Source organism: Labeo rohita, chromosome 23 (genome assembly GCF_022985175.1).
Source record: "Labeo rohita strain BAU-BD-2019 chromosome 23, IGBB_LRoh.1.0, whole genome shotgun sequence".
Lineage (NCBI taxonomy): Eukaryota > Metazoa > Chordata > Actinopteri > Cypriniformes > Cyprinidae > Labeo > Labeo rohita.
In genome coordinates, this window is record NC_066891.1 from 7,025,827 (window position 1) to 7,038,326 (window position 12,500).

Here is a 12,500-nt window from a genome sequence, read left to right on the forward strand (position 1 = left end):
ATACTGTTCCCTAAGCTCAAATACATTAAAGTACACCCAGCATTTACTTGGTGTTTTGTAGTTTATAGCTTAAATGAGCAGAACCCTGCTAAAAATGTGCATTAAATCTGCATATTGCATGTCCCTTCAGTTTAAAAACAGACAGACAGTCAAATAAGTCGATGTTTGTAGTAAATAAGTGAGTATGTGCCACAAGGACTATGTATTAAGTAGAGTAATGAGTAAAATATATTTCAGTCCTCCTTCTACGGTAACTCCAAGAGGTTGTTGTTGGCATACAAGTCTTCTGTGATCTGGTACACTTCAGCAATCAGAGGCAAAGACTCTCCCAACAGAGCAACCACCTGCGTGTGATCGCCCGCATTCATCACTTCAAAAAATGTGTCACGCCCCGGAAGGGCACAGAACGCCATGCCGACAGCTTTCCGGATGAGCCAGGGGTGGTGCTGAGCCAGAGACTCGTTATAGGCGTCAGAACACATGACGGAGGTCTTGCTGTCCTCGGTGCTGGTTCGCAGTCTCTCCAGGAACAGCTCCAGCCAGTGCAGGGCCCGGTGGAGCCTCAGAAGAGTGCGGCAGCCGGATTCTGGGTGGCTGCCTCTTTTGGTGAGGTCAACCAGGTCGTTTTCTAGCTCATACGTCACCATGGACTGGATGGTGGCATAATGGGATCCGTTTTCACCTGAAAGGAAGTTTTCAATGATCTGGATTTTGCTGACAACATCCTTGGAGATGAAGGAAAACACACTGCCCAAACTATTCATGAAGCTGATAGGGGGAAAAAGTGGGATTTTGATTATTACATGTATTAAAATTGCTCGTTGTGTTTATATTCAAATGGTTTTCCTAATTTTTTTTAACCAATTAATTATTTTATTATTTTTACAGATCCATGTCTAAGACTTATATTAATTGCCTACGTCCTAAACAGAATATTAAAAATCTTTAATATTTCATGTGTATATTAAAATATCCCGAATACAGTAGTAAAACATATACTCACGTAACCAGCTCTTGCCATCCTGCTATATAATATTTCACATAAACCTCCTTATTTTCACTCAGACTTGATCTAAATGTTTCCAAAACCTTTTGTAGACGGAATGTTTCTGCTGCCATGTCTGTTCTTTTTAATTGAACTACCACCAAATAAAATTTGCGGACAAATTATTAACAAAATCGACAAGGCAATAAAAATCCTTCTATATATTAATGTTAAATAAAAGTATCCTATGTGTTCTTCATACTGTAAATGCTTTCCTGATCCTCTCTTCCGGGATTTTCCTTTGTTCTTCAAGCAACGTAAGCGACATTAGACCAATCAAATCATGTTTTTCATGTCACATGACAAGAAATGCCACGTGATTCGACTTTGATCTTGGCCTTCTGCGAGTGTTTGGTAAAATTTAACCAATGGGATTAAAGATGACGCATTACGCAGCGGCGTCACATCGGACGTCAAGTCTCGCTTTACAGGAGGGGGCGCTCGAGGGCTCAGAAAGTCAAATGCGCAATTGAGCCGCATTCAAACATCTGAAAGCTCGTTGCCTTACTGGAAACATTTATACGCTGAAAAGTGTCATCTTTTTAATACATTAACGTCACACATTTGTACCTGACAAAGGAATGTAATAACGCCCGTGGGATGTGAAGTGAAACGATTTTAAAAATCCTTGTGCATAAATCACAAATATGTATGATTGGTCCATCCTTTCCAGCGCTTGAAAAGTAACAGTTGCCACGTGACATGGTTGTGTTTATCCGCTTCAGTAGCTGCCTTGATAGTAATTTAAACATGGATAATAGTTATAGCGAGCCTTAATACTAATAAAATTGAAAACAAACAGTGACGAATTAAAATAATAAAATTGTTATTTAGAAATGATAGACAACGTACGGGCCACTAAGCCACGCCCACATTGAGATGCTACTGCGCTCTTGCTGTGGCGTTGGTTGTGGCGTTTAGCTTCTGTGCTAACCTGTTACTGAATGAATTGCTATTTGAACACTTTTAAAGTCTTTACAGTTGGTTTACATCTCTGGATAGTGAGCAAGCTGACCGATATGTAGCCATCAATTGTTTACATCCAGCTAATCTACAGTTAGAGATCATCAGTCTGCTGTAAACATAAAATATTCATTTCTGAGCTTTTCAAATCTGTAAAGATGCCTGATATCAAAGTTACGCCTTTAGGTAAGAAATATGCTTAATTTTATATGTTACACTTTTGAAAACGTTTATAAATAAGCCATTATCAAACATATGATGCTTAAAATTAGATAATATTGTACAGGTATATGAATGTGTATATTCCTGCACACTCACACACTACCAGTCAAAAGTTTTTGAACTGTAAGATTTTAAATGTTTTTTTAAAGAAGTCTCTTTTGTTCAACAAGCCTGCATTTATTTGATTCAAAGTACAGCAAAAACAGTAAACATTTGAAGTATTTTTACTATTTAAAAGAACTGTTTTCTGTTTGAATATATTTTAAAATGTAATTTATTCCTGTGATTTCAAAGTTGAATTTTTACCATCATTAGTCCAGTCATGATCCTTCAGAAATCATTATAATATTCTGATTTGCTGCTAAAAAAACATTTATTATTATTATTATTATTATTATGTTGAAAACAGCTACGTAGGATTTTTAAGGTTACTTTGATGAATAGAAAGTTCAGAAAAACAGCATTTATCTGAAATGGAAATCTTTTGTAACATTATACATGTTTTTATCAGCACTTTTGATCAATTTAAAGCATCCTTGCTAAATAAAAGTATTAGTTTCTATAATTTCTTTCAATCAACAACAAAAAATATATATACTGACTCTAAGCTTGTATATGATATAGTGTATAATGTTATTTCAGATAAATCCTGATCTTTAGATTTTTCTGTTCATCAAAAAAGTCGGGTACTCAACTGTTTTAATTATTGATAATACTGATGATAATAATAATACTGATTCTTGAAAAGCAAATCAGCATGTTAGAATGATTTCTGAAGGATCATGTGACACTAAAGACTGGAGTAATGATGCTGAAAATTCAGCTTTGAAATCGCAGGATTAAATTACATTTTAAAATATATTAAAATAGAAAGCAGTTATTTTAAATAGTAAAAATATTTTTGGTGTGCAGAAGAGACTTGTTGAAAAAACATTAAAAATCTTACTGTTCAAAAACTTCTGAACATATGTGTGTATATATATATATGTGTGTGTGTGTGTGTGTGTGTGTGTGTGTGTTTCATATAGGTCTCCTTATAGTGTATTTGTATGATTATAATATATATTTTGACTAATATAATGTAAATATTTTAAGGTCATATAATATTACAAAGGTAAATATTATAATGTAAATTCATGTAATTCTCATTCTGAATGTGTGTATCTTTCAGGGGCCGGTCAGGATGTCGGCCGCAGCTGTATTTTGGTCTCCATTGGAGGCAAAAACATAATGCTTGACTGTGGGATGCACATGGGCTATAACGACGATGTGCGTTACAACAGTTATTGCTATGTTCATTTATGTGTACTTTCAGTATAATTCTGAAGTTGACAAAGTTGAGTACTGTACCCTTACCTTTCTGTGTTCATTTTCAGAGACGTTTCCCAGATTTCAGTTACATTACCCAGAACGGTCGCCTCACTGAGTTCCTGGACTGTGTTATTATAAGGTTTGTTTATATTTGACATGACTGTTGTGTAAGTTTTACTGTTCTCCATTGTGATTTTTCCTACTTTATGTTCCACTCAGTCATTTCCACTTGGATCACTGCGGTGCTCTTCCTTACATGAGCGAGATGGTGGGTTACGACGGGCCCATCTACATGACGCACCCAACCAAAGCCATCTGCCCCATCCTGCTGGAGGACTTCAGAAAGATCACAGTAGACAAAAAAGGAGAGACCAATTTCTTCACGTCACAGATGATCAAAGACTGCATGAAGAAAGTTGTGCCACTCAACCTCCACCAAACAGTTCAGGTAAAGTTCACAGTGAATTTTATTTTAATTTAAAATTATTTAATTAATTTTATTTATTACTATCATTAAAAAAGATCTAAATTTAGTTTAGTAAATGCTATTAATTTAAGCAATTTTAGTAATTTAATCATTATGTTATTAATGATTTTTAAGAATTTTATTATTGTAAATTTTGATGTTTACATTATGCAAGTATCAAATTAATTTATAATAATTTATCAATTTAATATTTGAAATAAATATAAATACATTTTATACTTATTTATTTAAATTTAATAATTGATATACTATTCATGGATTTTTTTTTTCACTTTAATAATTAATAATAATAGTATATTATAATATAATATAATATACAGTAATACAATAACATATTAATATTATTATTATTATTATTAATTAAAGAAACCTTTTAGTATTAAACATGACATTTTGAAATTCTATTTCTTTAAATTCATATTTTCCTTTATTGTAATATTTTTTTTAATTTTTTTTTATTTAATTTTTTTTAAATTATAATAATATTTTAAATATAATACATTTTTTATATTTTTAAGAATTTTGTTGTTGTAAGTTTTCCCATTGAAAATTTTTAAACTAGAACATTATTTTTGAAAAAAAAAAAAAAAAAAAAACAATTTTTTTTTAACATCATTTTTGAATTTTTGAATTTTTAAATTTTTGACTTATTTATTTATTTTTTATTTTTTTTTTTTTTTTTTTTGTAGGTAGATGAAGAGCTCGAGATCAAAGCGTACTATGCAGGTCATGTGCTGGGAGCCGCCATGTTTCAAATCAAAGTCGGCTCGGAGTCTGTTGTCTACACAGTGAGTGTCACATTGCTTATTACATACTCTAATTTTATGATGTTTCAGCTGTTGACAATAATTTGCTAATTATATCTAAATCTTTTTGTATAGGGTGATTACAACATGACACCAGACAGACATTTAGGGTGAGTAAAATCTCTTTTTTTGTTCATATTTTATGTACATTTCAGGTTTTATATTTCGGTTAGATTAATTCAGGTTAAATTGAGTCAGGTTTGAATTCTCTGACTTTATTTACTCAGAGCTGCTTGGATTGACAAATGCCGACCGGATATTCTAATATCAGAATCCACGTACGCCACCACCATCAGAGACTCCAAACGCTGCAGGGAAAGAGATTTCCTCAAGAAAGTTCACGAAACTGTGGAAAGAGGAGGAAAGGTAATTAAAGCGCATTAACATATAGAATTCAGCTAGTGATTGTCAGCTCATCCAGTCAGATTTTAAAGCCGTAACTGTTTTTTTTTTTTAAATTAACTGTTATTTATTTGTTCTGTTCATCTTGGTGTCTCTGTTTTAGGTCTTGATTCCAGTGTTTGCTCTGGGTAGAGCACAGGAGCTCTGTATTCTATTGGAAACATTCTGGTGAGCTTGTACAATTGTTCGCTGACCTAGGATTGCTGCTTTTTATCTTTTGAATATGTTTAATATAGCAAATTCTGTTATGACACTCATAAACTCTGTTGGTACAGAATGGTGTGTAATTGCTGGCTCTTTGTTTTATCAGGGAGAGAATGAATCTGAAAGCCCCCATTTACTTCTCCACTGGGCTGACGGAGAAAGCCAATCACTACTACAAGCTCTTCATCACCTGGACCAATCAGAAGATTCGCAAGACCTTCGTGCAAAGAAACATGTTTGAGTTTAAGCACATCAAAGCCTTTGATCGCTCATATGCTGATAACCCTGGACCAATGGTAAGACCACTACAAAGAAATTTATATAACTGATCATTTAAATACTGTGCAAGTCCACAAAGAGATATTCATGCATTGTTGTTGTTGTTATTATTATTATTATTATTATTAGTAGTAGTAGTAGTATTAATATTATTTTTATTGATTTTATTTTTATTGTTTTTTATTTCATATTAAATGATACACGTAGAAACCTTCTAGAATATTAAGTAGTATTCAATTTTAAAAAATAATAATGACGTTTTTACATGTTGATAATTGATATTCTCTGCAAGTGTGTATGGATATATTCATTGATTTGTTTTTTTTAATTGTTAAATAATAATAATAATAATAATAATAATAATAATAATTAGTAGTAGTATTATTATTCATTTTTTTTAATTGTTTTTTTGTATTATTAAATCATACACAGAAACATTCTAGAATAATTAGTATTACATTTTTAAAAAATGATAATTGATATTCTCTGCAAGTTTGTATGGATGTTCATTGTTTTTTTTTTTTTTAATAATAATAATAATAATAATAATTATTATTATTATTAATATATGCAAAATATTTCATGGGCATTAATATATTTGTTAATGAAATGATACATGTAGAAACATTAGAATATTCATTAGTATTTTAAAATTAATATTAATGAAAATTGAAAATCATTGATATACTCTGATAAATGGTATGCTGTGAATCAGTTTTTGCATTTTATGTACAATGATTATGATGATAATGATAATATAACACATGTAGAAGCCTTTTAGAATATTAAACATGGGATTTTTAAATCTTATTTCTTTAAATCATATTTTTCCATATTTTAAGTTTAATTTGTTTGTTTAAAATTTGAATAATTAAAATGATTTTCCACTTTTAGGATGTTTCATCCATCACAGAAAGATGAAGCTATTGTGAAGTGAAACTATTCGGTGATCAGAATCAAAAGATTTGAGATTTGGTTTGATTCTCAACGCGGCCTCAGATTTAAAGAACTGATCCTTTTTGCAATAACTAGTTCTAGTTAGAGCTAGTTGAAGCCTGTAGCAATTTCTGCTGTTACAGCATTAAAAAAAGAAATGATCGATGGTTGAGAAGTGAAACAAATGAGCGCTTGATATTATGTAAAAAAGGGACTTTTATATCTGTTTTATCAGGTTGTGTTTGCTACTCCTGGAATGTTGCATGCCGGCCAGTCTTTACAGATATTCAAGAAATGGGCCGGCAATGAAAAGAACATGGTAAGACACCTTATGAAACAAAAGACAATACTGAGAAACAATTCTTCAAAAAGATTTATTTATTAAATTTAATATATTTATTTTTTAGGTGATCATGCCAGGGTACTGTGTGCAAGGAACTGTGGGACACAAGATCTTGAATGGACAGAAAAAACTTGAGATGGAGGGAAGAGCAACGGTAATTATTGGCACTACAACCACTGATTTTAACTGAGCTTCACTAGATGGCATCAGAGAACTCTAAAGTCTGTAGTTTATATTGTCCACTGTTTTCTGTAATTTTCTTAAAAACCTGCAACACCTGAAATTTGTTCTTATGTCAAACCTCTAGAATTCACATCTGAATTTGTATCATATAATAACAGTTCAAATTGAAGTAATTAAATTTAATTTAAATTTTTAATTATTATTTTTAAATGTTTTGAAAGAATTTGCCAAGAATGCTCATTAATGAATGTTTTATATTTAAAAAAATACATTAAAAACAGTAATATTGAAATATTAGTGCAAATTAAAATAACTGTTCTCTATTTTAATATATTTGAGTAATAGTTCAAAATAGTTGAGCAGCAAATCAGCATATTAGAAAAATTTATGAATCATGTGACACTCAAGACTGATGCAAAATGATGCTAAAAATTCAGCTTTGCATCACAGGAATAAATTGTATTTTAAAATATATTCAAATATTTAGAACAAGTTATTTTAAATTGTGGTAATATTTCACAATAGTAATTCCACACTTGACCGACACTGTATGTTGTGTGTTTAGTTGGACGTGAAGCTGCAGGTGGAGTACATGTCCTTCAGCGCTCACGCCGACGCCAAAGGCATCATGCAGTTGATCCGCATGGCAGAACCCAGAAACATGCTGCTGGTCCATGGAGAGGCCAAGAAAATGGAGTTCCTCAAAGACAAGATCGAGCAGGAGTTCAGTAAGTCTACAACTTGTCAAAATACTTGGGAAAATACTCTTTCATTCTTTCATTTCCTGTTCTATGATTTATTCTTGGGAACTTTAGTGGGTAAAAAAATACTGGGGCTGTCTTTGACTAAAGATTTTTCTGGTCAGCTAGTAGTCATTCATTTTAAGCATTAGTCGACTGTAAGTCGCACGTTTATTAACAAACAATAAAAATCGTAATAATTAGCCTTTAGTTGCATACACAGCCTAATAAGCGCTCAAGCACACACAAAAATAACTTGCCACAGTGCATCGACAGATATAACATTTATAAATGTGTCAAGGAAAAACTGCAGGGAGACTGCACTAATATTTTAATAATTTTTTGATAAACTAGTGCTTTCTTTGTTTTCAGCTAAATAGATGAAGTCAGCGACACTGACTTATCATCTCTGCAGTAGTGATTTGTCTGTATGTATGTTTCATACGAATTACATAATCTGAGAATATTTGTTTTCTGTTTGAATTGTTTCATTTAAAAGTAGACATTTCGCTCTTTATAGATATAGTTTTCATGTCTGTAAGGCAAGTATACACAGTTTCGAAGTTTCGCACTCAAGTTCAGAGACCGAGACGGCAGAAAGCGCATCCTGTTTGCTTTCATTATTTTACAAAAGCACAACATTCCGTTGTTATTGTGAGTGCACACAAATAAATGTAGGGTCTTCACAGATTCAAAAGATGTATTACTCTTATCTGTATGACCACAAAAATGATGGAGTATTTTAAGAGCAAGTGACCGCACCGGGACCTCCACCTGTCATGTGGTGAGCGCGCTACTGTTCAGTTTCCACACTCCGCACTTCCAACATTTGAATAGCGCATATTTTCTAGATAAACGTTAGATTGAGCTGCCATGTAAAGTTGCTACTACATGCATCTTTCAGATAAAAAGCCGTATTTGAGATCGATGAATGATAGGTGAGCATGCATGACTTCGCCACTTCCTGTAGATTTTTTTTCCTTCGACTAAGCGACTAATAAAATTTTGGTCAACCAAGCCTCTTCTCATTAACCAATGGGTTAGTTGACTGTTAGGGGGCAGCCCTAAAAAATACAATACAAAATTATGGAATATGATCACTTTAATAGTGTACTTTTCAGTGTTGTTGAGTGGATATTATCTTTGTGGTGATGTTTTACCCCATGCAGGTATCAGCTGCTATATGCCTGCCAATGGAGAGACGACAACCGTAGTGACGAACCCCAGCGTACCTGTGGACATCTCGCTCAACCTGCTGAAGAGAGAGATGGCTCTTGGAGGTGTTTATTGACATGTACCCTACTGACTGTTTTATTTGACCCGTTTGCAGAAATGCCATCATGACATTTTATCTTGTGGTTATGTGGGTTCTTGTGGTTTCTGCTTTTCATATTTTAGGTTGAGCTTATACTTTATGTATCCCATTGTCTTAAAGGAATTTGCTGGATTTAAGTTCAGGTCAAACATCAATATTTATGACATAATGTGGATTACTAGTTAAATTACTTTTCTTCTATTTCCTTAAAAATCTGGGTTAATCTGTGGCACTTACAGTGGAAGGGAGGAATGGGGCCAATCTGTAAACATGAAAATACTCAAAATGTACAGATAAATACTTACCCCCTTGTCATCCAAGATGTTCATGTCTTTCTTTCTTCAGTCAATAAGAAATTATGTTTCTTGAGGAAAACATTTCATATCTCAGTATAGTGGACTTCAGGGGTACCCCCAAGTTTGAACTTTTATGCAGTTTCAGTGCAGCTTCAAACAGCTCTAAACGATCTCAGCCGAGGAAGAAGAATCTTATCTAGCAAAACATGGTGATTTTTTTTTTTTTTTTAAACAAATTGACAATATATATACTTTTTAATCTTAAATGCTCATTTTATTTATTCTCTGCAAAGAGCATGCATAGTCTGTGCAACCCAGGTCAATACAGTTATGGTATGTCGAAAAACTCCCATCTCGTTTTCTCCCCCATCTTCAAAATTGTCCTACGTCACTGCAGAAGTACCAACCCAGAGCTGGACAAGATGTGTTTGAGGTTAAAAAGTATATAAATTGTTAATTTGTTCAGAAAATAACCATTCGTTTCGTTAGATAAGACCCTTCTGCCTCGCCCGGGATCGTTTAGAACCATTTGAAGCTGCGTTTAAACTGCATTTTGGAAGTTCAAACTTGAGGGCACCATAGAAGTCGATTATATGGAGAACGTTCTTGAAATGTTTTCCTCAAGAAACACAATTTCTTTATGACTGAAGACACAAAGACATGAACATCTTGGATGACATAGGGGTGAGTAAATTATCTGTAAATTTTTGTTCTCAAAGTGAATTTCTCCTCTAACATACAAATGAATTTTATTAAAGGAGAAGTCCACTTCCAAAGCAAAGATTTATAGATAATGCACTCACCCCCTTGTCATCCAAGATGTTCATGTCTTTCGTTCTTCAGTCGTAAAGAAATTATGTTTTTTGAGGAAAACATTTCAGCATTTTTCTCCATATAATGGACTGATATGGTGCCCCGATTTTGAACTTCCAAAATGCAGTTTAAATGTGGCTTCAAATGATCCCACATGCAATTGTAAACAATCCCAGCTGAGGAAGAAGGATCTTATCTAGCGAAACGATTGGTTATTTTCATAAAAATAATGCAATTTCTATACTTTTTAATGTCAAATGTTCGTCTTGTCTTGCTCTCCCTGAATTTTGTGTATTCTGGCTTAAGACAATTAGGGGATGTTAAAAAACTCTGATCATATTTTTTCCCTCAACTTCAAAATCGTCCTATATCGCTGTTTTACCTTTTTTGTTAAGGGTGATTGATCATCTTTGCATGTTCACTTGGCAAAGACTAGATCAGTACTTTTGCATTGATGTAGAATGGTTTTTGAAGTTGAGGGAAAAAATAGTTTACAACCGCAATTTTGATCGTTTGAAGCTGCATTTAAACTGCATTTTGGAAGTTCAAACTCAGGGCACTATATCAGTCCATTATATGGAGAAAAATCCTGAAATGTTTTCCTCAAAAACATAATTTGTTTACGACTGAAGAAAGAAAGACATGAACATCTTGGATGACAAGGGGGTGAGTTATCTATAAATTTTTGTTCTGGAAGTGGACTTCTCCTTTAATAATAGGATTTGTTATGAAACTTTCTCGCAGGTCCGTTGCCTGATGCTAAACGACCTCGCACCATGCATGGGACGTTAATAATGAAGGACAATGTAAGTCAATATGGCTCTTTTATTTTTGATTTCATCATTTATTTGACTGATTTAAGGTTTCATATGCCATTAATTCCATGTTTTCTGAACGTGTGTCTGTGTAGAGTCTGCGGCTGGTTTCTCCAGAACAGGCTCTTAAAGAGCTGGGCCTCAGTGAACACCAGCTGCGTTTCACCTGCCGTGTTCAGCTCCACGACCCCCACAGTGACACAGACACACTTGGACGCATCTACTCACACCTCAAGAGGTCAGCAAACTATATAACACACATGCGTTCCTATAGCTAAACTGATGCAGTTAATCATGCCCTTCTCATCTGCATGTAAGGGGTTTAACTAAAACTATTAAAAATAATAAAATAATTAAAATATAGCTGAAATAAAATAATATGTAAATATTAGATCAGATGTGAAATATTAAAAAAATGAAATGAATCGAAAATTAGAAATGTTAAAAAACTTAAGGCTGAAACACCAAACTATTTACTAGACATAAATAAACATGAAAATTTAATTTAATCTAAAACTTAAACTGGAATGAGATTACATTAAATCCATTTTAAAATAAATGAATAAACTAAAAATATAAAAATAAAAGCTAATTCAGAATATTTTGAAAAACTCTAATAGTGTTATATAAATCATACTAAAATAACACTGGTGTGTAAATTGCGGAATAAGAAATTTTCAAACCTTTCGTTTAATTCAAGCTTGAAGGTCATGTTTTTCCCAAGTCTGCAGTGGTGTGGGATGTGTTGCACCCTGATTTAACACTTAGAGGTTAGGTGAGATATATTAAGCAGTTTTTACTTCAAAGAACATTTGATCAGTCATTTGTGACGTGACTTGAAAATGAAAGAATGAAGAGATTCTTGGAAACAGGGCTCAAAACACCACAGCAAAGTATAGCTTTATTTACGGGGTAAACTTAAAATAATTTAGCTGTGGAAACAAAGTGTGAATCCGTCTGTCAGATTTTATGCTGACAGAGTGAAGTAAACTGTGAACGTTATATTTGATTAATAAGTGACTCTTATGAACCAGTCAAAAAGAAGTTTCTTCTGCTCACTAACCCTGCATTTATTTGATCCGAAGTACAACAAAAACAGTAAAATTTTGAAATATTTTTACTATTTAAAATAACTAAAAGTGAATTTGAAAGTGTTTTAAAATGTAGTTTATTCTTGTGTTTTCAAAGCTGAATTTTCAGCATCATTAGTCCAGTCACATGATCCAGAAATCATTCTTATATTCTGATTTGCTGCTCAAATAACATTTATTATTATTAATTTTTCAGGTTTCTTTAATGAGCAGAACGTTCAGAAGAACAGCTTTTATCTGAAATAGAAA

The 12,500-nt window shown here is 32.8% G+C and overlaps 2 protein-coding genes across 2 annotated transcripts in view; one reads left to right on the plus strand and one right to left on the minus strand.

Annotated features, from left to right (window-relative positions):
• Positions 1-1,283, minus strand: part of cptp (ceramide-1-phosphate transfer protein) — a 1,548-nt gene extending 265 nt beyond the window's left edge. The window contains exons 1-2 of the mRNA XM_051097046.1: positions 1,004-1,283; positions 1-768 (exon numbers count right to left, since the gene is read on the minus strand). The exon at positions 1-768 is cut by the window's left edge and continues 265 nt beyond it. Coding sequence (XP_050953003.1) covers positions 246-768; positions 1,004-1,119 — 639 coding nt within the window. The 5' untranslated portion in view covers positions 1,120-1,283 and the 3' untranslated portion in view covers positions 1-245. The remainder of the gene's footprint in view (positions 769-1,003) is intronic.
• Positions 1,284-1,920: 637 nt separating this feature from the next.
• The window catches only part of ints11 (integrator complex subunit 11), a 13,411-nt gene continuing 2,831 nt past the window's right edge, over positions 1,921-12,500 (plus strand). The window contains exons 1-15 of the mRNA XM_051097160.1: positions 1,921-2,194; positions 3,402-3,499; positions 3,607-3,680; positions 3,761-3,989; positions 4,718-4,816; positions 4,910-4,944; positions 5,062-5,200; positions 5,340-5,404; positions 5,547-5,736; positions 6,891-6,974; positions 7,063-7,152; positions 7,747-7,909; positions 9,091-9,201; positions 11,090-11,151; positions 11,256-11,398. Coding sequence (XP_050953117.1) covers positions 2,167-2,194; positions 3,402-3,499; positions 3,607-3,680; positions 3,761-3,989; positions 4,718-4,816; positions 4,910-4,944; positions 5,062-5,200; positions 5,340-5,404; positions 5,547-5,736; positions 6,891-6,974; positions 7,063-7,152; positions 7,747-7,909; positions 9,091-9,201; positions 11,090-11,151; positions 11,256-11,398 — 1,610 coding nt within the window. The 5' untranslated portion in view covers positions 1,921-2,166. The remainder of the gene's footprint in view (positions 2,195-3,401; positions 3,500-3,606; positions 3,681-3,760; positions 3,990-4,717; positions 4,817-4,909; positions 4,945-5,061; positions 5,201-5,339; positions 5,405-5,546; positions 5,737-6,890; positions 6,975-7,062; positions 7,153-7,746; positions 7,910-9,090; positions 9,202-11,089; positions 11,152-11,255; positions 11,399-12,500) is intronic.